The sequence below is a fragment of the Aulonocara sp. 'chitande type north' Nkhata Bay genome, linkage group LG23 (genome assembly GCF_057382095.1).
Source record: "Aulonocara sp. 'chitande type north' Nkhata Bay isolate Kocher_YH1m ecotype deep benthic linkage group LG23, A_spYH_male_GT1.1, whole genome shotgun sequence".
Lineage (NCBI taxonomy): Eukaryota > Metazoa > Chordata > Actinopteri > Cichliformes > Cichlidae > Aulonocara > Aulonocara sp. 'chitande type north' Nkhata Bay.
Genome location: NC_141365.1, coordinates 47,655,436 through 47,680,579, shown reverse-complemented (window position 1 = coordinate 47,680,579; position 25,144 = coordinate 47,655,436). Strand labels below are relative to the sequence as shown.

At 43.8% G+C, this 25,144-nt stretch overlaps 2 protein-coding genes across 3 annotated transcripts in view; both read right to left on the bottom strand.

Moving 5' to 3' along the window:
* Positions 1-1,745: 1,745 nt before the first annotated feature.
* LOC147302847 (dynein axonemal heavy chain 5-like) lies at positions 1,746-4,969 on the bottom strand. Its single transcript, XM_086284514.1, has 5 exons — positions 4,744-4,969; positions 4,280-4,380; positions 2,153-2,341; positions 2,011-2,085; positions 1,746-1,889 (listed from the first exon to the last, which is right to left on the bottom strand). Exons 1-5 carry the CDS (start codon positions 4,967-4,969, stop codon positions 1,746-1,748), a joined length of 735 nt encoding a protein of 244 aa, XP_086140640.1.
* Positions 4,970-9,561: 4,592 nt separating this feature from the next.
* The window catches only part of LOC147302844 (protein NLRC3-like), a 127,960-nt gene continuing 112,377 nt past the window's right edge, over positions 9,562-25,144 (bottom strand). Inside the window, exons 7-8 of one of the 2 annotated variants that reach the window (XM_086284413.1) lie at positions 11,265-11,441; positions 9,562-9,778 (exon numbers count right to left, since the gene is read on the bottom strand). In XM_086284413.1, coding sequence (XP_086140539.1) covers positions 9,562-9,778; positions 11,265-11,441 — 394 coding nt within the window. The remainder of the gene's footprint in view (positions 9,779-11,264; positions 11,442-25,144) is intronic. The other variant, XR_015127313.1, reaches the window with a different exon arrangement.

The window sequence follows — 25,144 nt, the reverse complement described above, 5'->3', positions numbered from 1 at the left end:
TTCATCTTGAAAGCCCTCTCTGCTCGTGTCCAACCCGTGTGAACAATCACAGATGTGAGAAATGTAAACAAACCGTCCGCAGAACGCTGATCAGGTTATTTTAAGCGCAAGAAAACAAAAACGTTGCGCTCACCGTCGGCGTCACGGACGAGGCCTGGGGGTCCGGGCCCGTCCACAAAGGTCATTGTAACACAAATCATACGATTGCTAATGAAAATGCTATAAAGCTACATCGCAGATAAGTCTCTGGAGTAACAATCAAGGCCATGTTAGTTATTTGATGAATAGTATCTGTGCCACTCATGGCGCATGACTGAGGAGGACGTTGACCTCTGCAAGTCAGGAAAGTCTGCTACTCATTGTATAAATATGAGATGTTTTTCAAAAACCAGCCAGCCATCATCTCGGGAGGCTGACTCCAAAGTACCATCTCACTTCAAACTTGCAAAACAAGTCGAGTCGATGCGAGCGCACTGCTTGTTTCTAGTTAGTCTTTAAGGATGACAGCATTAGTCTGCTCCTTTGTATGAAAGAAAGTGAGTCGAGTCCATGTGGTCTGGCACCCACCCACATTTCTCTGCTAGTGATCCATGAGGACTCCACCTTGTTGCCAGTTCTCTTGTGTGGAAGCTTCAGGAAATGACAGCTTCACTCTGACGTGTGTGAGCTGTGTGAGGTCTGTGGTTAGAAGTTTACAGTGTTTGCTCTTTGTGTCGTCTGTAATATGCTCTATGGCTTTAAAAAAATGGCCACATGTTTCTGTAGCTGAATTTGTCCATCTCTGACCTTCTGAGACTGTATTTTCAAATAGGGACGTTCTGACTTTTCTTCACCTTGTACTTCATTCTGCAAATGTTTTATACTCTATTAGAGTTATTACATTATTCTGTTATGCTATAAAATCAACCCCCATATAAGATCGTACTTAAGAAATACATTTAAAAAACCTTCCTGTGCAAATAACCCAAGTTATCTAGAAGGAATAAAAACTGCACCGCAAACCAAACTCAGGTGTTCGACCTGTTGAGCTCGGGAAACTAACTGGTGTTTCATTTTAGTGAGTGCTTTGTTAGATTCCTTCATTTGAACCAAATGAAGTTGATTAAAGTTGATGCATTGATGTGTTTGAAGTGTTTTGTTAGTTGCGATGGATCTCCTGCTGTCTTTTTTCCTCATTATTAAAAGAGGATTTCTTTGAATTTCAAACATCCATTTCCTGTTTATCTGGTCCCGGGTCACAGGTGCAGCAGTCTAAGCAGAGAATCCCAGACCTCCCTAAACAACCACTTCCTCCAGCATATCCAGGACAATACTGAGGCATTCCCAGGCCTGCTGAGAGATATAACCTCTCTAGTGTGTCCTGGGTCTGCCCTGGAGACTCCTCCTCATGGGACAGGCCCCAAACACCTCACCCAGGATATTTTTAATGAAAACATCACAAATAAGTCGTCAGGTCTGATGGTCACATTTGTGAGATTCAACCACCATAAAGCAGAGATCACACAGGACACACTGTGTAAGCCTCAGCTCAGGTGTGTTCAGGACATTTGCTTGGAAGAAGCCGTCTGTGGATAAATCCTGCTCTCCACCTCAGCTGTCAGGTTTATCCAGAGAACGGCCGTCCTGACTTCCAGCAGCCCCACAGTCCTCGTTTCTAATAAACTGGCATCACTGAAATGAACTGTCTGCCTCGCTGTTCAATAATCTGCTCTTTGCCAATTTCCCAGCAGAAGCTTCCACTCATATCAGCATTTTTCTGTGATTCTCACATGAACTAAACATAAAAAGCTGAAGCCAACCTCAGAGTTCCCCGTAGTGAGGAAGAGTTTCCTCTGAGCCACAGCTGAGTTTGATGCGTCCACAAAGGAAGACTGACGGGAGGACAGACTCTGGGAGAAAGGCAGATATTAAAAGATATGAATACAAAGTACGCTGCAACAAACAGGACAGCAGATTATGAAGAGCGGTTAGACCTTCATGTGTCAGTCATTGAAATGTGATCAAAGTTACCTGTTTGACATCCTGATAGAAGAAAATCAGCTTCTTGGATCCGTTTGCAGCAAAGAATTCATGGATCAGACTGAACTGGAAGAATCAGACATTAATGACTCAAAGGTTCAACTCTGAGGAAGGATCACGTCTCTGAACTTACTCTGTCATCAGAGACGATGGCGTCTTCCACCGCCGCCTCCTCCAGGCTGCCGGCGTCGGCCAGCCTGCTCATCAGGTATTTATGTCGGGCATCCAGAGCTGCCCGCCGTTCCTCCTTCACGGCTCTCGCCTGTTTGGCTACTTCTCTCCTCGCCTCATTGGACAGCAGCATCGTCCTTTTACCAGACACCTGGAGAAACATCAGCTCAGTCTACAGACGCAGAGACCAGTGAGAGCTTGGCCCAAACATCTGCAGGTTTCTGAGGACCACGTTTGACCCTGACTGGAGGCATCGATTCTGAGTGTGACTGCCTAAACTGAGCTACTGCCCCCCCTCCACTGAGACGTTGTCCTGTGATGTGTCATGGGGGGAAGTGTTCCTCACGGTTGGACTCGTGACAAGTTCAGTCAGTTTATTCAAACTTTAAAAAGACGCATTTTCAGTCTCTGGATTTCAGCAGAAACAAATGTGAACACAGCACTTTTTGATTGAGTATAAAAGGATGAAAGAGTCAGTGATTAGTAACATTGTTGCTGACTGATGCTGTTGTAGAGCTGTCTTTGGATCCTCACCTTCCTGGAAGCCTTCCCTGGATTGCTCATATATCATTAACTTGTTTGTGTTCAGTAGAATCAGGTGTTGTGGATGCAGGTCGTAGCTGTGTGAGGCCTGTACAGTCAGCGCTGTGTGAGCGCTGTGTAACGTTAGCTTAGACTTCTTTCTGTTGTTATCATCCTTCAGGTTAATGTTGTTTTCATTATGCATCACAGGAAGTGTGGGTGGCTGTTAGCCTCACAGCTCATGGAGAGTTGCTGCTGCTCTGCCTCCTTTTTGATGTTTCTGCTCTTTGTGGCTTTGTGTTACTTTGTGTCGTGTCTGAAACAAAGTGAGTCCATGTTACTAACTGTAGTCGGCTCTCTGTCTCGTGCACAGCTGACTGTTGTCTGAATGAAAGTGTTTTTGTACTTTGTGTAATCTGTTGGGTCTTTGAGCCCTTTTTAAACAGCATATGAGCCATATGTATGTGTGTATATGAAAGGTTGTTTGTAATACATCAAATTGTTGCTTATTCTAGAGCTGCTGCTGTGCCTGATTGGTCTACTCGCTCGAAACTGAAGGTTGACTTGATTCTTTTGGTTTTTTACATTTTGTCAATAAACCAACTTCTTTATGATTTGAACGGCGTCTCTGACGTGTCACAGGCCTGTCAGCTTTCTTGGTGATTGGTATAGATTTGAGCTTCATGCTCTGGCTGTTGTTGGGTTTTCCTCTTTCATATTAAAGCTTTTGTCCTACATTTGGCTCTAAAGTCTAATTCTAATCCCAGCACTGTGTCTGGGTGTGTGATGCTTGTTTTCCTGCTCTTTCTCATGAAACAGTCACAACATTCTCAGTCCAACTTTCACTCTTTGCTGCGTTTGCTGCAGCTGCAGTGAACATGGTGCCGTTTGCCTTTAAGAAAGTTGTGCACAAAGGCTTTTTCTCTAGCAGACAGCTGTGTGGCTAAAAGTCAGATCATTTTTTACCACCTCAGTCACACTGGACTGAAACAAGAGTGAAACTAGGAAGAATCAGAGTTTGTCCAGTGACTGCACTGATTTTCTTCATATTCACAAACTGATTCTAAGTAGTTGCATCAGCTAATCACCCGGACACTGAGCGTCCAACACGCTCCCTGAAGGGAAACGATTACATCCTCCAAACAATCACAATCTGTCTCTGAATGACTGGAATTATTCTCTGATTTGTCAATAACTGGAGTTTATCAATGCAGACACGTTGCCAACATGATGAAGTCAGTCTGAGTCGCATCTCTTTGGCTAACTTAACTCAAGTGGTTGCCGACTATTCTGGTTCTATTCCCATATAACAGCAGGGCTGCTGAGCACCTCTGTCACTCTGCACTTATGTTCCCAGTTCTCTTTTGTGGAGGAATTTTCCAGGAATTCCTGGGACCAGCTTTCCATGAGAGACCCGATCAGGAGCGACTGTCCTGGACACTCCCAGCATCACAGGGACTCACAAACCCGTCTACCACAGTGAGAAGACTGATGGTCACAGGCCCACATGTAGCTTTAGATCACACGTGTGCACTTCCTGTGGTCACTGCTGTAACTCTAGACTCACCGAGGGGCCAGTGGTTGGTGAGGCAGCAGCAGCTGAAGTCATGTGACTAATGGCTCTCAGCTTCTGTCCTCCTATTCGCCGGTGTCCTTCACCTGTCACACCTGGTCAAGAAAGAGTGAGAATGTTCAGAGCTTTAATGGAAAAGAATATTATTACATATAAAAGGCCTCTAACAAGTATTGTAGTGTTAATCAGGATGAAGTCCATCATGAAGACTTCAGAGTGCTTCAGACAGTCGGTGTTTCATCCACAGAGCCTCCAGTCTGCATATCAAAGGATCCTGAGGAATGACAGTGAACCCGAGTTCCCCTCATTACATTCATGTGTGTGACTGTGAGGAAAAGGTGATTGTATGAACGTGTGTGAGCGAGTGAATGAGGCTTGTATCAGAGTGGAGATAATGTCAGCGGCACAAGCTGGACGCTGCAGGTGTCACATGTGAATCTGTGCATCAGTGTCTGCACCTTTGTGGAGGTGAAGCTCAGGAGGTTTGGATTTGTTCAAAGCTCTGTCTGCTCCATCTTTCTTTCCCTCAGGCCTCTCCAGATCAGGAAGGAAGTCCTGTTCTCCTTCTCCCTCCTGGATTTCTGGATCCAGGGAAGGATCAAAGTCTCTCAGCCCAGCATCAGAGCTTCTGGCTGGGGGAGGACTGGAAGTTTCAGCTGGAGGCTGAGAGCCTGGATCTGCCATCTGAGTCACAATTCAAATATTCTCAGTAATCTCAAAAAGCAACAGAAAGGTGCCATTTTCATGAGCAGTGGGTTATCCAGCAGTTTGATTCATGTCAGCAGCATTTAGTTTGTAACTGCTGACTCACCTCTGGCTGTGTCCTGCTCTCAGGGTCACAGTGGACACTGTACCTTTGACCGAAGCTGCAAAGACAGTCAGCAGGGGTCTGGATGCATTCAGCACCACGTCCTTGTTGGGCAGACACCTTCAGTGACAGGACAGACAGTCCAAAGTAAGGAGACGTGGGACACAGTGAAGACACAGAAACAGAAACCAGAACTATAATCACAAAACAAACTCAGAAACATAAAGAGTGAATCAGCTGATTCAGTGTTTGTGACAAAAACATGGATCCTGGTTAATAACTTTTATTTGTTTGTTTCTGTATTATTTTGTGTATCGTTCTTATGAGCTGTTGTTTTGTCAGTGAAATATTATTTCATTGTTTTAAGCTTTTTGTTGACTTTGAAGTGCTTAAGTTGATATTTTTGAACATTTAATTTGTTCGATTATTGTCGAGTCGATAAAACTGTCAAACGCACAGCTGCTTCCAGCACGGCCGGAGGAGAGGTGGCCGAGCAGACGCACAACACACACAGCTCACAGGTTTGCATTTCTAGATATTGCAGATGTTGCAGAAATTGAGAGTAAAGAACTCAGAGATCCAGCGCTGTCTCCTGCCCCTTATTTATACACCACAACACAACGACAGGCGTAACTCACACAAACGGGTAACATGAGGCTCAGATGCTTTGGACGTGTTCACATATACTGGACACAGAATGATGAAGATGGAGCTGCAGGAAGGAGGAAAAGAGGAAAAACACAGAAAAGATTCACAGATGTGGTGAAAAAGGACACGACAGCTTCTGTTTGTTCGTTTGGTTTTTCTTTATTTGGTAAAGATTCAGAAATAAAGAGAAGATCACATGTTGGAATATTATATTAACGTTCTGTAATTACAACAAGTTGTAAAATCTTTCCAGAGTGAGACAGAGACTGTGCAGAGACTGTAGAAGGACAGAGCAGCAGCAGAGCAGTCCAGATACACTGATGATCCTCTGTCAGATCCAGAGGGACACACAGGGCTGATGCTGGACTCTACATTGTGTCTGACAGTGGAGCTGTTCTCAGAGCAGTTCACTCTGCAGCACTGACAGTCATCTGCACTTCATTCCTCTGTCAGTCACTGCTGGATGAAGCTCTCCTCTCCACCTCCCAGTAACATGGCCCAGTCAGAGCGTCTCTACACACAAGCTGCTGCTGCTTCAACCTCTCTGGATCATCAGGACACAGCTGCTCCTCTCTCAGCACACACACCGTCCTGTTTACCATCATCACCTCCACCTGCAGAGAGAAGGAGGAAGAGCAGAGGGGATAAACGAGTGTTTCCAGAGACTCTTCATCAGCTGTGAGTCAGTGATGCAGCACATCCAGTATAAAGAGCAGCAGGGACGTCAGTGCTGGGACTGTACTAGGACTCATTGTTGCTTCACTTTTTCTAATCTTTGGATTTTTATTGAAGTTGCTGAAAATGTTTTTCCCTCCTAGTTTGAGTTTGGACTTTCATTCATTAGAAGAACCTTGGTGTGTCCACTCTGAGCTCTGTAGGAACCCCAACAACAAGCCCAACAATCCAGATGGACGGTTCCAGCTGTTAACTGGAGGAATTCCATCCAAACATCTGCTCTCACTAAATTCTTCCTCACCTACAGACTGTGTTCTTCACTGCTTTAAACTTGGAAATCAATGCAGTCATTGGTCTGCGTGCTGCTTTGTTCAGAGAGCTGATTGGCTGTTGACAGTGTTTGATCAGAGCGTGTCAGCCGTTACTATGGTGACCATAAAGGTGAGAAACAGGAAGTTTTTGTGTCCAATCCTGAAGCCTGTCACCGTTCTCCTCTCACAGCTTCACTGAGAAGCTGCAGCTTTACAGGAAACACTGGATCTTTGTTTCATACTGACTGTGTTTAGTACAATACTGCTGACAGCACCACCCACTCACTCCATCACTCTACTTACACCAGAGTCTCCAGTCTGTAGTCTGGACTCTGCTGAAGATCAGACAGCTGCTTCACATCTGGATCCTTCAGGTTGTTTCCCCACAGCTCCAGCTGTCTCAGATGGGAGGGGTTGGACTTCAGTGCTGCTGCCAGATAATCACAGCTGATCTTTGACAAACCACAGCCCCACAATCTGTATAAAGAATGAAAGATGTAAGTTTATTAGACAAAGTGCTTGAAATCATTCAGTGTTTCATCATCTGTTCAGAGCTGAAGAAGGTTCAGAATGTAGAAGTTTAGAAAATGGAAACTCCAAACAGCTGAAGCCAACAGGAAGCAGCTTCAAACAGGAAACTGTGCAGAGTTTCAGACTATATGTCCTGATGCAGCCAGTTGGATTTTGGAGATTTGAATCTCTGTTCTGTGACTAAGTCCTTGAATCATTTCTTCCAGTTGGTCCAACAAGACAGACTAAGTATTGGACATGTGTTGTGGCTCCATCAGGGGAGCTTCTAAATGTGATGTGATGGCCCCTCTGGGTCTGTCAGGTCACAGCACTGAAGAGAGCTCAAACTGGGCACACAGCTGTTCCAGTCTGGACCAAAGACTCTATTACTGGGACTGAGGGACTGCTTTGACTGCACCCACTGGGACTTTTGAAAGGCTCATGTTCTCACTTAGATCATCGATTTCTACTGACATTTCTTTCTGGGAAAAATGGGGATTACTTTGGAAACAGGAAGTATTTTCCCCAATAAGCAGCCCTGGATTAGTAAATCACTCCAACATGTTCTCAGGCAGAAGAAGCTGTCTTGTTATGAGGGAGAGAAGAAAAAGATTGAGGCACAGAAACCTGTTGAAAGAGAGATAAAGCAGCTAAAATCAGGTGTAAAAGTAAAGCAGAGGATGAGCTGAATAAAGGACACTCAAGGCTGGCTTGGAAAGGAATGAAGTCCATGGTGGGGATGCAGAACAAGGAGCAAAGATGAATGTGATGCTGAATCAGCAGAAGACTTGGACTCATTTGATTCCAGCTTTGATATCATTGATTTCAATGAAGAGCTTTGTGATTGTAGCAAAGGGCTGGTAGCTCTGAGAGTCCCACTGATGAGGTGTTTGTGTGGAAATCTCTTAGTGGGACCAAAGAGAGAAAAAGCCCTGGTCCTGATGCTGTGGGAGGGAAATGATTGAAGTGTGCTGTGAGGAACTGACTGGGAGATTTTCACACATTTTCCAGTCCTCCTTGGAACAACAGGAAGTTCCCAGCATATGGAAACAAAGGTTAAGTGTCCTATGGCACTCAGTGATGATGGTGCTGTGGCCCCACCACCTCCACCTCTTTGTAAAGGAACTAACTGTAATCTGAAGCTTCAAATGGAACTAAGACTTCCTCCACTAGGTGGCAGTGTCTGATGAGAAAGTGTTAGTGGAGCTGGCCTGGAGTCAGAAACAGGAAGATGCAGGATTTGGGCTGAAATGGGCAAAAGTGGTTAGCACTAGTGCCTTAGAGCAAGAAGGTTGTAGGTTGAAGCTTGTTGGTCAGCTGGGCCTTTCTGTGGAGGTTGGATGTTCTCCCACAGTCCAATGAAATGCTGCTTAGGTTCATTGGTGCTTCTACATTGGCTGTAGGTGTGGATGTGAGGGAGTGCTTCTCTGTCGCTCTCTGTTGGCCCTGTGATGGACTGCTCACCTGTGCAGGTGGACCACGCCTCTTGCCCTATGACAGCTAGGGCACAGGCTGCAGCCCTGTGAGCCTAAGCAGAATAAACAGTTAGCAAAAATGATCCATAGATGGCCTGAAATCCCCCAGTTAGCAGTTTGGTAGATAGCTATGACATGCTAATCCCATCCAGCAGCTGTATTCTACCTGTAAGCTGATCCCTGCTGAGCCAAAGCACTTTTTCATATACAAATTACAACCTTTAATAGAAACCTATTGGTCAGCATCTTATTAGCCTGCTGTTAGCTTCATTCCACAGAAAACTGAGAGAAACTAACAGAGTTGATAAAGAATAAAGAGAAATGTGCTGATTTAAAGCCTTTGAAGTGCTTCAGATGATCTCTGTCCACTTCTGTCCACTCATTCATTCATGTAAGCTTTCTAATGCAGCTTTGATCTTCACAGTCTGCTTGATGAAACTCATTCTAACCCTGAATGTCAGAGTGTTCCTCCTTCTCTTTCCCATCATTCATGCTGGCAGTGGAGGAGATTTGGATGTTGGACTGTGTTTTGGATGATGTGTGTATGTTTGTGTTGGACTGCTGTCTGTAAAGCAAACGCACATTTTGCTTTGGATTTCAGTGTCAGACAGACTTTAAGGTGCAATGAAGAGTTTGAGAGTTTCACAGTGAATTTTCCAGTGGAGGATTTTTCTTCTTCTTTGAAGGTTTGAAATGTGAACATTGTTCTGCTGCAGTCAATGGACTAAACCAGAGAAGAAGAAAACAGACTTTACCATGAAGATCCTCAGTGTGGATCAGTATAATATCAGCCTGATGTCTGCAGTTTAGTGTCAGCACAACTTTCACATCATATTCATCTCAGCACAACTAAAACATGCTGACTGACCTCAGAGTTTCAAGTTTACATCCTGGACTCTCCAGGAAACCACACAGATGCTTCACTCCTGGATCCTGCAGGTTGTTCTTAGTTGAAGAAGAGAAGGAGTCATTACTCAGGTCCAGCTCTCTCAGATGGGAGGGGTTGGACTTCAGTGCTGCTGCCAGATAATCACAGCTGATCTTTGACAAACCACAGCTCATCAATCTGTATAAAGAATGAAAGATGTAAGTTTATTAGACAAAGTGCTTGAAATCATTCAGTGTTTCATCATCTGTTCAGAGCTGAAGAAGGTTCAGAATGTAGAAGTTTAGAAAATGGAAACTCCAAACAGCTGAAGCCAACAGGAAGCAGCTTCAAACAAACACAACAAGAGAAAAAACTCTGAATGTTTCACATTAAAGTCGTACATTTCTCATAAAAACAGGACAAAGACTTGAAAAAGTCGTGTTTTTCCTTCCAGGAACCACATGGCTTCACTTTTAAAGGTGAAGTGTGACAGAAATGGACATATTTGAAGTCCAACACCTTTTTCCAGTCACATTATTAAAGCAGACAAACTACAAGCTCATTTTCATTCCAACAAGTCATCTTCTGACCTGGACTAACAACACTGGTCTCTATGTGCAGCTGGCTGTGAGACCAGTGCTCAGGGAGCGTCTACAAAGTGCAACACTGAAAGAACATCACACACTCATTTGCTTCCAGCACTTTCACACAAACATCTACTGTCATTATTGTCACCAAACTCTGTGGATCCGTTATTGCAAATTCAAATGGGATAAAATGGTCAGACAAAAGAGGGTTATGAGGAAATATGATGAAATGTTGTGTATTAGCAGCAAGTTATTGAATCTTTTTCCTCAGAAACCAAACAAAATGATTGACAAACATCTTTTTACAAACTCAGTGTTGGACTTGGATCAGCAGGATAAGCTGATGTTTAAAGGCATTTGAGTCTCGCTGTATGAGAGTCCAGTTATTACTCAATATTTATGGATGATGTTCTTTCAGTGTTGCACTTTGTAGACGCTCCCTGAGCCTCACAGCCAGCTGCACATGGACCAGCTGACATTACCCAGCATTAGAGGCGGCTGTAAAAAATTCATGTTCCCATGTTGATTCATGGTTTGCTTCAGTTTTTGATCGACTGCAGAATATTTTGAAGGTTATCTGCTATAAAAAGCCAGAAGAGGAAAATCTGCTTCATGTGTTTCTGTTTGATCCTCAGTGACTTTGACACAAAGGCCTCTGCTGTGATGATCACACCTCTGATCAAGTCTCACAGTGTCACAACTGATAAATGATCAGAGTCAGAATATTTCTGACTGTCTGCTGTGTGCCGTGACCTTTGACCTGCTAAAGACAGTCAGCTGTGGATTATTCATTGTTGTGTCTGATACTTAGAACTGTGAGGAAGAAGCTACACAGTTAATCAGGGTCCCCTCTCTCTGAATCAGGAAAGGTGGGCAGGCTGCGTGTGGGCCGCGGGCCATACGTTGAGTATCACTGTTTGAAATGTGAACATTGTTCTGCTGCAGTCAATGGACTAAACCAGAGAAGAAGAAAACAGACTTTACCATGAAGATCCTCAGTGTGGATCAGTATAATATCAGCCTGATGTCTGCAGTTTAGTGTCAGCACAACTTTCACATCATATTCATCTCAGCACAACTAAAACATGCTGACTGACCTCAGAGTTTCAAGTTTACATCCTGGACTCTCCAGGAAACCACACAGATGCTTCACTCCTGGATCCTGCAGGTTGTTGTTGTCGCTCAGGTCCAGCTGTCTCAGATGGGAGGGGTTGGACTTCAGTGCTGCTGCCAGATAATCACAGCTGATCTTTGACAAACCACAGTCCTTCAATCTGTATAAAGAATGAAAGATGTAAGTTTATTAGACAAAGTGCTTGAAATCATTCAGTGTTTCATCATCTGTTCAGAGCTGAAGAAGGTTCAGAATGTAGAAGTTTAGAAAATGGAAACTCCAAACAGCTGAAGCCAACAGGAAGCAGCTTCAAACAAACACAACAAGAGAAAAAACTCTGAATGTTTCACATTAAAGTCGTACATTTCTCATAAAAACAGGACAAAGACTTGAAAAAGTCGTGTTTTTCCTTCCAGGAACCACATGGCTTCACTTTTAAAGGTGAAGTGTGACAGAAATGGACATATTTGAAGTCCAACACCTTTTTCCAGTCACATTATTAAAGCAGACAAACTACAAGCTCATTTTCATTCCAACAAGTCAGCTTCTGACCTGGACTAACAACACTGGTCTCTATGTGCAGCTGGCTGTGAGACCAGTGCTCAGGGAGCGTCTACAAAGTGCAACACTGAAAGAACATCGCACACTCATTTGCTTCCAGCACTTTCACACAAACATCTACTGTCATTATTGTCACCAAACTCTGTGGATCCTTTATTGCAAATTCAAATGGGATAAAATGGTCAGACAAAAGAGGGTTATGAGGAAATATGATGAAATGTTGTGTATTAGCAGCAAGTTATTGAATCTTTTTCCTCAGAAACCAAACAAAATGATTGACAAACATGTTTTTACAAACTCAGTGTTGGACTTGGATCAGCAGGATAAGCTGATGTTTAAAGGCATTTGAGTCTCGCTGTATGAGAGTCCAGTTCTTACTCAATATTTATGGATGATGTTTTTTCAGTGTTGCACTTTGTAGACGCTCCCTGAGCCTCACAGCCAGCTGGACATGGACCAGCTGACATTACCCAGCATTAGAGGCGGCTGTAAAAAATTCATGTTCCCATTTAAATGGTTTTAATTTGAATAAAACGATGTTGATTCATTCAATCCTGAATCGATGTTTAATATAAATGTATTTTGCCAGAATCTCAGGTTAAAGCTCACAAACTATTTCAACAAGCAGCAAACAGATAAAACAGTAAATGAGAGCAGCTAAACACACAAAGATGGAAACACAGAGCGTGGATCGTTCACTCGACGGCATGTACACGGACACGCCGTCGGGGCTGAAAGTGGACAGCTCACAGATCCTGAAGCTGCAGGTTTCATCTGTCTCCAACCAAAACTGAGTGAAGCAGCAGCAAAAGAAGATCCAAACTCTGCTTCACGTTTGATCAATATGCTCATGAATTCTCTCTGACTTTGGCTGTTCCTGCCTGCACAGCTCTCTCTCTCTCAGTGTACTCCAAGAACAGCTTCAAACATCTGTTTCTGCATCATTCACTGTTTATTAGCCACCAGTCTGCTGTTGTGTTCAGTGCTGTCGGCCTCTGACAGTAAAGCCTCATTTCTGCTGTTCCATGGAAACTTTTTAAAATGATGACAGATTACAAACTCTCAGCTGTGTCTGTAATCAAACCTCTGTAACTTTGCTTCACTTCAGCAGCATCAGCTCATGTTCACATGTTGCTTCATGGTTTGCTTCAGTTTTTGATCGACTGCAGAATATTTTGAAGGTTATCTGCTATAAAAAGCCAGAAGAGGAAAATCTGCTTCATGTGTTTCTGTTTGATCCTCAGTGACTTTGACACAAAGGCCTCTGCTGTGATGATCACACCTCTGATCAAGTCTCACAGTGTCACAACTGATAAATGATCAGAGTTAGAATATTTCTGACTGTCTGCTGTGTGCCGTGACCTTTGACCTGCTAAAGACAGTCAGCTGTGGATTATTCATTGTTGTGTCTGATACTTAGAACTGTGAGGAAGAAGCTACACAGTTAATCAGGGTCCCCTCTCTCTGAATCAGGAAAGGTGGGCAGGCTGCGTGTGGGCCGCGGGCCATACGTTGAGTATCACTGTTTGAAATGTGAACATTGTTCTGCTGCAGTCAATGGACTAAACCAGAGAAGAAGAAAACAGACTTTACCATGAAGATCCTCAGTGTGGATCAGTATAATATCAGCCTGATGTCTGCAGTTTAGTGTCAGCACAACTTTCACATCATATTCATCTCAGCACAACTAAAACATGCTGACTGACCTCAGAGTTTCAAGTTTACATCCTGGACTCTCCAGGAAACCACACAGATGCTTCACTCCTGGATCCAGCTTGTTGTTGGAGCTCAGGTCCAGCTGTCTCAGATGGGAGGGGTTGGACTTCAGTGCTGCTGCCAGATAATCAAGGCCAATATCTGACAAACCACAGTCCCTCAATCTGTATAAAGAATGAAAGATGTAAGTTTATTAGACAAAGTGCTTGAAATCATTCAGTGTTTCATCATCTGTTCAGAGCTGAAGAAGGTTCAGAATGTAGAAGTTTAGAAAATGGAAACTCCAAACAGCTGAAGCCAACAGGAAGCAGCTTCAAACAAACACAACAAGAGAAAAAACTCTGAATGTTTCACATTAAAGTCGTACATTTCTCATAAAAACAGGACAAAGACTTGAAAAAGTCGTGTTTTTCCTTCCAGGAACCACATGGCTTCACTTTTAAAGGTGAAGTGTGACAGAAATGGACATATTTGAAGTCCAACACCTTTTTCCAGTCACATTATTAAAGCAGACAAACTACAAGCTCATTTTCATTCCAACAAGTCATCTTCTGACCTGGACTAACAACACTGGTCTCTATGTGCAGCTGGCTGTGAGACCAGTGCTCAGGGAGCGTCTACAAAGTGCAACACTGAAAGAACATCACACACTCATTTGCTTCCAGCACTTTCACACAAACATCTACTGTCATTATTGTCACCAAACTCTGTGGATCCTTTATTGCAAATTCAAATGGGATCAAATGGTCAGACAAAAGAGGGTTATGAGGAAATATGATGAAATGTTGTGTATTAGCAGCAACTTATTGAATCATTTTCCTCAGAAACCAAACAAAATGATTGACAAACATGTTTTTACAAACTCAGTGTTGGACTTGGATCAGCAGGATAAGCTGATGTTTAAAGGCATTTGAGTCTCGCTGTATGAGAGTCCAGTTCTTACTCAATATTTATGGATGATGTTCTTTCAGTGTTGCACTTTGTTTGGCACAAAATGAAATTATTTGGCCTCTCAGATGCTTTTAGAGATTCCCAAATGACTGATGATGACATCTCTGGGGTCTGATTGTTAGAAAAAAAATCTCTTTGAGACCTTTTGTAACTGACAAACTCTTCATCTGCTAACAACACTGAGTTGAATCTCCATGGCTGATAGTTGGAGCAGGCATCAGGAATACACATTGAAAAAACAAGAGGAGAAATCACCAGAGTCTTATAATCACATTCTGTAACTAAAGGGAGACGTTTTTCTATACAAATATATGTTTTATGGACATTAGAAAAAAAAAGAGTATTGACGTGAAGCAGGATTATGAAATCTCCATACATCAGCCAGCCCATAATTATCAAGAAAGCTCTGAATGACGCATGCTGAGTTTGGACTAAGTGTACTTTTGTGTGAACTGTGGTCCATAGCAGATAATGAGCAGTTTAGGTCTCCCTCAAAGATGATATTGTGTGATGACTTATTGGGGAGCCGCGCAAAGACATTAGTGAAAAATCTGTGATCGTCCCAATTAGAGGCGTAGATATTTGCTAAGATCAAATGAAAACCATAAACTATGTTTTCTGCACTTAAAATCCTGTAATTTTCTCATAAATCGACAGTGCGGCTTATGGATGAATTCTGGTTGTGCTTACTGACCTCGAACCGATTTTATGTGCTACACGGCGCTCAGAAACCTTTCAAAAGATGTTTTGGTACGACTTTGCTCAGTTACGAGGCCGCACCGCTTGATGGATTGTTGGAGCATTACAGCTACGAGGAGCCTCGCGGAGTGATACGTACTCTGCTTCAACGTAATATTACTGTATTGAGTGTGTATAAGGACCATAAATGGCACCTGTAAGAGACACGGTTACAAAGAGGGTTTCAAACTCCAGGCTGTCAGTCACGCAGTAGAACCTGGGAACAGAGCAGCTGCTTGTTATTATGCTCAGCGTCTGTTTACATTTTGACTGCACGATTGTGAGCTTTTTGTTATGCACAAAAACAACATTGTTTTCTTTTATTTATGGAGCATTATTATTTAATAAATGCTGATCATTTATTCCTGAGTAATTGTTTCATGTACATCTACGCTGTATGTTAATAAATGTGCCTGTGTGAGATTTGGGACACAGCTTTGACTAAGAACTCTCTTTTTGTTCGTACTTTCTGGCTTCAAAAATATCGAGATATATATCGTATATCGCCATCCAGCTAAAGAATATCGAGATATGAACTTTGGGTCATATCGCCCAGTCGTAATATTGCAATAGGTTGTCCGTTAAACTCAAGCGGGGCTTGGGCCCTGGCACGGCGTAGCCACACAATCCTGGTAGTAGTGACGCTCGGCTATGACGGCGTGCGGGTTACCAGCTGGCTTTCTCAGGATAGGGCTCCTGTGTGAGCGGTCGACAATAACGTCTTTATCCATACCCAGCACTTCACGTAGTAGCACGGATACGGCCGTGGAGGAGCTCGAGTCCAGGCCCTCTGGGATCCCTATGATGTGGATGTTAGCTCTCCGCTTCCTGCCTTCATCACATTTATCCTTCAGGTCAGACAGCTCCTCCTTCATACTCTCTACTGTAGACTGCAGGGTGGTCACCTCATCGCTCCACATTGACAGCCCATCCTCAGCTTCTTTCACTGTAACCTTTACTCCATCAACTTTGCCGCACGTCGCCGCCATGCTGTTAGCGATCTCATTTCTCAGTCCTTGCACGTCAGCCCTTATATTGTCAAAATCTTCTTTCAATGCATTTCTGACTTCTTCTTTTAACAGCGTACTAATGTCCTCTTTAATGGATTGAAGAAGCTCCAATTTTAGAGCAGTAGGATCCACATCACGCGCGTCTGTTGAGTCTGCTCTTCAGCGGCCGTAGAGCTGGACGCTGCCCTTTGGCCATCATCGATACTCTCGCCCGAGATCGCACCGGGGCTAAAATATTCACCTGCTCAGCTGTTTTTGATCAGTTTGAGCCTGTGTGGTTTGATCAGGTGGAGGAACGATGTGATGCTATAAAGACATCATCTTGTCCAAATGAAGTTGTTCCAACACGTGTTTAAAAAGATTTTAAAGGTTGTTGGTTCCGACATCTTAGCGATTTTTAACAGCAGTCTTAGTTCAGGTGTTGTACAGCCTGTTTTAAACATGCTGTTGTACAGCCTGTACTAAAAACCTGATCTGGATCCTCTGTCCGCTCAAATTTCAGGCCTATTTCAAAGCTTCCCTTCCTGTCGAAGATTTTGTAAAAGATTATATTTGTTCAGCTGCAATCTGTTGTAAAGGTTTCAGTCTGGTTTTAAAGCTCTTCACAGCACTGAAACTGCACTTTGAAAAGTTCTTAATGATCTTTTATCAGCCACTGATCAGGAGACTCCGCTGTGCTTTTGGATCTGACCGCTGCCTTGACCACAGCATCTTGACCTCACCATTGGAGCATGGCGGCATCAAGGGCGCTCTATTAGACTGGTTCAGCTCTTTTATTAAATCGCATTATTACATTTGGGACTTATATTTGACGGCAATGTGACCTTTGAAAAACAGCTGAGCTCAGTTGTACAGCGGTCTTTCTTCAAACTGAGGCTTTTATCTAAGGTGAGATCATTTATATCTTTTAAAAACCTTGAACGGGCATTCCACGTTTTCATGACGTCCCAGCTGGATTATTGTAACTCCTTATATGTTGGAGTTAGTGGGACCTGCCTGGCAAGACTGCAGCTGGTCCAGAAAGCTGCAGCTCGTCTTCTGACACAAGCTCAAAGACATTTATCGTCCCAACAACCACATATACGCTGGTCCCTCGCTGTAACACAGTTCACCTTTGGCGGCCTCGCTGTTTCGCTGATCTTTTTTGTGCAATTTTGCATGTTTTTGTTTTTTACAGCGCATTGTGTTCTGCGTCCTGATTGGCTGTAGACCATTGTCAGCCAATCTCGTGCCGTGTCTCCTGTACAGTACAGAATGTGTTCAAATTTACAGCAGTGTGACTCTGCAGTGCTGCACTGTATGTTTGTACGTTTTGTCCCCAACAAACAACAATGATGACGAGACGTTTTGCACCTGTGGTAGCAGCCAAAGGCAGAGGAAGATGCTGACCATCATAGTTTCAACAAGGAGGCAAAAAGGTTGTAACTGTCCACAACAAGAACATCGTAAGGATGGAGTCAGCTTTGGCTTTGTGGCTCAGTGACCGCAGGAAAAAGAACATCGTGCTGGACACCAACATTATCTGCATAAAAACTCAAAAGCTTTATGCAACTTTACCTGACAGCGAGGAGCCCAGGCCATGGACGAGTGCTCCTCACACAGAAGCTCATTTAATGCCAGCAAAGGCTGATTTGACACATTTCAGAAACACTTTGCTTTCACTCTTTAATAATGAACTTATTTTTCTATGAAGGTTTGAACTTTGTTTAAACAAGAGAGAAAAGTGTGAAAATGTTCATGCCTGTCTGAGAAAAGTGTAGAAAGTGTGCAGTGAGGGTTTAACTGCCTTAAAACTTCTATAATACTTGTAAAACATAAAGCTGCTACTTCATTCTGAGACTTATTTTTAGAACGTAACTCGATAAACGAGCGACCGCAGTAATGTATTGTGTTTATTTTGAAAACTCTCAACAGGATCTTCAGATTTATTTTGAAAGCTTTATCTGGAAAACACAAACACATAAGCAGGAAACAAAGAGCGTGATATGAAACGATAGACGTTTTCATATGGTCATCATATATACATCGTTCTATCGAACAGCCCCAGCTCCTGCTGTCAGTCTCTGTAAATCTGCTCTTAAAACACATTTGTATTCACTGGCTTTTAATACAGCATGAGAGTTATTTGATATTTGATGTGTGATATTAATATTAGGAGTTATTTTAATAGTTATCTTGGATTCTTGTACAGCACTGTGGTCAACGCTGCTGCTGTAATTAATGTGCTATAAACACATAAACAATCTGCAGTTAAACATCCAAAACTAAAGATGTGATCGCTGCCTTTAGAAAATGTGCTGATGCACAAGATATCAGCTCCATTAAGGTGGAATGTGGCCGTGTTAGAAACATGTTGGAAGAAGTTTGAAGCTGAAACTGTGAAGCTGAGAGTGAAAGAGCTCCAGCGTCTGTCACAGGAAACTTTCTTATTTCCACACTGATGAAAGCATCAAGCTTTGATTTCCTGCTGCTTTTATTGAGTCACACTGTGAAACTGAGCCACAGCTGAACCAGCATCCCTGTACAGCAGACACTTACAGCGCTTGGCTGCTTCCATTGGACCCTCTGCACAGAGCTTCAGTTTCCTCTTCTGGTCCCAAAGTGCAGAACAACAAGGTTTCAAACAGCTTCGTTCCAGCAGCATCAGCCACAGACATGCAGAGAGAATCCTTTGGTTGTGTTGTGTGTTTGCATATCTGCTGTGTTGCTTTGTGAGGATGGATCATCTCCTGCAGCTCCAGATAAACAAGCTGCACCTGAACCTGGTAGCTTCACTTAGAAGACACTTGTGACGGGAACGTGTGAGAAGTTTTGTGCAGACAAGTTTGGATTTAGAGTGTGGGACGAGCTCTCCACAGTCTTTGTGGAGATCCACATTCTGCATACTGCCTGTGAGAAGCTGCAGACATTTGTCCTCCAAATCCAATGAGCAGCTGCTCGTGGTGGTATTAGCTTCATGTGTGCGTGTTAGCATGAAGCCTCGGTCACACTCTGCTGTGGACACGGTCACGGACAGCTGGACGCCTGATGGACGAGTCGTCCTTCCTGTTAAACTTCTTTGAGCATGAGAAGAGCATGAGAAGCTCAGTGGACACTGTTCAGGGTTTTAACTCTCGCTTTCACTTCAGCTTCACCAACAACAGCACAAGCAGAGCAGCCCACTGCCTGCATGGCTGGGACAGCGCCCCCTGGTGACTGTAAACCACTACAACATGTTGACGGCCGTCTGCAGGCTGGATGTAGCACCACCGCAGAGACGTGCTGCAGCTCTGTTTAGTTACCCAGCTGACAGCAGAGGCTGTAGTTTACTGTTACCAACATGGAAAACTGAAGCTTCACCAGCTGGAGCTACAGAGCTGGAGAACAAAGGAGACTGAGAGGCCAGAATGATGTGGGAGGAAACATCAAGAGCCTGTTTGAAAGGAGACACATGTGGATGCTGTGCCAGTCTGTGGTCTGTCAGAAGTCAGCTGAGTCACACTGCAAGAAGCTGCAGAATCTCAGAGGAGGAGATTTGGAAGTGTTTGTGGGACAAACTGGACTCAAAGAAAGAAGATGTTTGTGAAGTCTTTGGTGGAGGTGAGCAGTGTGAAGCAGAACACATGCAGATGAATCAGGAGGTCAGCATCAGTGTCTCCTTGTGGTGGACGGTAAAAGAATCAGAGCCAACGCTCCCGTCCACCCTCGGCATGAAGCAGTGCTGTTTCTGAAACAGGAGGACAAGTCCAGAGAAGACAGAGGAAGCAAAGATGAGGGTGGGACAGGACAGCAGGACTTCCTTCACACCTGCAGCTCCATCACACTGCTGTAGCTCCTCTTCATCACACATGTACCTGCAGCCTGTCTTCAAGTCCAGGAGTCACCTCCACACAGTGTAGAAGCCTCCTGTGCAGACCATGGAGTCCAGCCTCTGTCAGGGAAGTCGGCACTAAAGCCTGAAAGACTTCAATCTGTCTCTGCTCCACCCGAGAAAGACCAGCACCGTACTTGTTGTGCATTCAAGGAGGGAACATCAGCACTGCATCGTGGGAACAACACCGCAGGAACAAAGACACAGCACGGCCGATGAAGGACGAGGACAAAGGAAAGGTGAGTGAGAAGACCTGGTGGTGTGGACGGACCTGCAGGGGCTCCAAGACTGAGGAACAGAGACGTCCATGTACCAGCTGAGGATGCTGCAGTGATCCAGGGAGCTCGGTCCAATCTGAGGCCGTGTGAACTACGTGGACCACAGTTTCTTCACAGACTTCAGCCACGTGAACATCTGGAGATCCAACAGTGTACGAGCTTGTGAGCCATCAGCTGTTTCTCTCATCAGCTGCTGTAATGAGAGCTGCTGGAATCATCTCGAGCAGCAGGAAATCACTGATGTTGTTTCTAACCAAAGATATGGGACTGAGCTCCGCTGAGCTCCTTCTACTTTCATCCAGATAGAAACTGCTACAGTCTGCTGATTATTGCTTTGCCTCCATCACACGAGCTCTTTATCCTGTTCTTCACTCTCATTGGTTCTTTGTCTGCTTGTTTTTACAACAGTAGTCTTCTGATTGGTCAAAGGAGACAATCAGCTGTGACTAAATGTAGCTCCTACAGCAGTGATGGGAATAACTACTGAAGCTAATCCAGTATCAAAGCTCAGGAATCAGCAGCTCCCACCTCGTTTTCTTTCAACAACTATTTTTAGCTGCTGTGTTTTTGTGTTTCTACAGACCTCAGACATCCTGCTGCTCTGGACAACTTTTTCATTCTTTTGTATCATTCTTTTGCTTTTCTTTTATTATTATGTTATATGTATTAATATGTGAAACACTTCTTTGTGTTTTTGCTTTGCTCCTGTCAAACTGCTTTAATAAAATCTGCTGCAGTCTAAACTGTGGACGTTCCCTTTTTAACCCTTTGTGAAACAATAAAGGTTTAAATCTGAGTATTCATCTATGTTAGTGTTTAATGGGTCTAATAGGACGCTTTTAGGGGGTGGGTTTTTATAATCGATTTATCGATTAAAATCGATTCTGGCTTGGATAACGTAAAATCGATTAATTAAAATCCTGAATCTATTTTTTAATATAAATTTATTTTGCTTGAAATTCCAGAATTTCTGGTGAAATCTCACAAAATCTCAACAACAGCTAAGACAGTAAATGAGAGCAGGAACACGGATTCTGCACAAAGACTTAAACACACAGCGCGACCCGCGAATCAGAATCAGTGAGATGTCGCTTTTCTCACCCGATGACACGGACACGGTCGGGGTTGAAAGCCGACAGCTCGCTGATTCTGATGTTTCGGCGGCTCCGCGCTTTGTGTTTAACCTGTTTGAACCTGCTTAGCTATACCATACCGTCACTGCCATTATATTATGCTGCTATTCATACTGTCATTATAGTAATGCTGCTATCCTGCATATATCTTACTTACTATTGTTTGAATACTTTGCTCTTGAATGCTTTGCTTCTTATATTGATTTTTATTGATTTTTATGCTGATTTTTTCCCTTTTTTCCGTGTGAGCTTACCTGCGATAACTTCTGGACACTTGTAGATCATTAGGACTAGAGTGTTCTTAACAGAAACAGCAACATTTTATGGTTACCTTATCCTCAGCGCTCCGTGTGTCTGTGGCCTAGACACAGCTGAAGCCTGATTACAGCGTCTGGGCACCGAGCAGCCTCAATAGCCTGGAAAGGTGCTAACCGCTAGGCTAACTAGCAACAAGATGCCTTCCCTCTCCACAGATGACTACCACAGCCTCCTGCAGAAGATTGCAGTACTGGAGACAAAAATTCATCGCTTAGAAGTAAACGTGGAGGTAAATGGACTGTGTGGAAATGAAACAACCTTGCCTTTGATTCAAAACAATGGCGATGAGCAAGCTAGTACACAGCTAAGGAGCACAGATAACATGACCAAGAAAGTAGACTCTGTGCATTATTATAAATCCTCAAGTGATAATCCCCCCTTAGACTGTCTTGGTGCAAAACAAAGACATAAATCATGTCTCCTGGAAGGGGGAGGACGTATCACAGGCAGGGCACAGCGAGCTGAAATCTCTGAAACCGACTGGCCTTCACTTCCTACGAGACAGAGAAGCTCTTCTACCCCTGTATACGGGAGGAAACAGGACTGGACAACCGTGAATAGGAAGGTTAACAACAAACCTCCAAAACAACTGAATGTGAAACTGCAGAACAGATTTGCTCCACTATCAAAGGACCCTGGATCTATATCGGACAACCATCCATCTAAAAGCAGCGAAATAAGGTCTGAAAATCTGTTGAAAAGTGAAAGGCCACAGGGAAAGCTAAAGGCTAGGCCTGAAACTCTGATTGTGGGTGACTCTGCCGTAAAGGATGTACAAAGGATGTGCGGTAAGAACACTAAAGTCCTCTGCTTTCCTAACGATATGGTCAACAACCTGAAGGAGAGAATTCTTCAAATTGCAGATGAATATCCAACTGTGACAAACATTGTTCTGCATACAGGGTCAAACGATGTGTCCAAACAACAGTTGGAGGTTCTGAAACGGGACTTTACTGGATTATTAAATACTGTAAACTCTCTGAATGCAGCTGTATTCATCAGTGGACCTGTACCGCCGGTCAGAGGAGGAGACGAGAGATTCAGCAGGTTGTTTACACTGAATAAATGGCTTATATCAGCATGTGCTGACCACTCAGTGCACTTTATCGACAACTTTAATATTTTTTGGGAACGCAGGCATCTGTTTAAAGCAAATGGATTTAATTTTAACAAGTCAGGGGTGAAACTGTTCACCTCCAACTTGTTTTATTCCATACGTCATCCATCCGTGCTTGGTGCCAAGGCTGAGATAAACGAGGAGTTATCTCATAAAGAGGAACAAACAGTACTCCAAGAACAGACAAAGCCCAGCAGAAACCTTGAGGAGGAGCTCCATTTGCCCCCACCCGGGAAGAGCCTCAGAAAGGAGAGACATCCATGGCATCTGAGGAAGAGCCTCAGAAAGGAGAGACATCTAAGGCAAGAAGAGGGGTCCCTATTTGCCTCCAACTCTCTCAACAACACCAACGACCAGGACAAGGGACCACGACCTTCCCCAGTCCCCCAAACCCCTGACAGGCCATCACCCTCCTCCCCCTCCCTTTCTCCCTCCTCCCCACACCTGAAATTCACTGAGGAGATGATGGAGCGGGTCAATGCTGGGCTCAGATCTACCCCCCGTCCCAATCCCTTTTTGTCCCCCATAAACCCCCCACCAGAGCGGCCAAAGGTTCGCCATCGAGCCCCACCCTCAACAGAGCAATCGAAGTCACATTGCCCAGCCTCGCCCCCCTTAGTTCCTCTTCATGCCCTGTCTCCGCAGTCTGATGTGTGATGTGTGAAGGGTCCGGGCTGTGAGGATTATGGCAGTGGTGACTTTTCCCAGGAGAAGCTGGGACCCTGTTTACTAGAAGGTTTTAAAATTTCTGTACTTTTAGGTGACAGGAGACATGTGGCCTGGTCAAAACACAGAGAGCTGCACTCTAAAAGATCTTTAAACATAGTAAACATACCTTGTGTGCCACAGACTGCTCCCAAACACGAGGGGACAAGTAATACCTCTAAAACACTTAAGTTGGCTTTATTAAACATTAGATCTCTAGCTGGGAAAACATTTTTAATTAATGATTTAATCACTGAGCACAGCCTTGATTTTATGTTTTTAACTGAAACTTGGTTGGACCAAAGTAACAGTGGAGCTGTTCTCATCGAGACGACCCCTCCTAACTACAGTTTTATCAGTGAGGTCAGGGCGAGCAGGAGAGGAGGGGGGGTTGCTGTCTTATTTAATGAATCATTTCAATGTAAGCAGCTATCTCCTGGAAGTTTTCAGTCTTTTGAATATGTGGCTTTACAGCTGAAGGCCCCATCCAAAGTTGTGTTTCTTAATGTTTACAGGCCTCCCAAATACTGCACAGACTTTTTTAATGACCTCAGTGAACTGCTGTCTGTGATCTGTGTTGATTTTGACTGTGTAATTATTGCTGGGGATTTTAACATCCATGTGGACAACCCTCAGGACAAAGGGACTAAAGACCTGAGTAACACTCTGGGCAACTTTGGGCTGATCAGCATGTAACAGAGGCCACACATAATAGAGGACACACTCTTGACCTACTGATCTCCAAAGGCCTGAGCATTTCAAAGGTTACTGTGTCTGATGTGGGCCTGTCTGATCATTACTGTGTTTTCTTTGAAAGTAAAATCTCAGCCCACACAAATATATCAACAGCAGTAATCACAAAACGGTGTATAACTGAACACAGTAGTGCAATTTTTAACCAGGTCTTCCCATTAACACCTGACCTGCCCAGAGGGTCAGTCAATGAGCTCGTCAATAGCTTCAATGCTAACATGTTAAATGTAATGGACACTATTGCTCCCATTAAGGTGAAGGTTATCTCTGGAAGGAAAAAGTCTCCATGGAGAAACTCCACACTGGTGAAAAATGAAAAAAGAGAGTGTAGGAAAGCTGAGCGCAGATGGAGAAAAACAAACCTCCAGGTTCATTATGACATTTATAAAGAGAAACTTCACAATTATAATTTACAACTGAGGAATGCAAGGAGGTCCTACTTCTCTGACATCATCACTAAAAACAGCCATAATGCTCGGGTCTTATTTTCTACAGTTGACAGGCTAACAAACCCTCCTGTGTCAGTGGCAGCTGAACTTCATTCGACCATGGCCTGCAATGACTTTGCCAAATTCTTCACTGAAAAAATCCAAAAAATTAGACAAGCAATTGGTACATCAACAGCAGATCCAGGATATGTACTGTGTCCACCAAAAAACTGTTTAAACACCATGAAACAGTTTCAACCTATTAACAGCAAAGACCTGGAGGACATCTTAGGTCAACTGAACTC

Excerpts from the sequence above, each read along its gene's own strand:
- LOC147302847 (XM_086284514.1), bottom strand. The coding sequence starts at position 4,969 with ATGGCAGATCCAGGCTCTCAGCCTCCAGCTGAAACTTCCAGTCCTCCC. Across the intron at positions 2,342-4,279 it reads CACCAACCACTGGCCCCTCG|GTGTCTGGTAAAAGGACGAT; the intron begins GTGAGTCTAGAG and ends ATGTTTCTCCAG. Across the intron at positions 2,086-2,152 it reads CCATCGTCTCTGATGACAGA|TTCAGTCTGATCCATGAATT; the intron begins GTAAGTTCAGAG and ends TGATTCTTCCAG.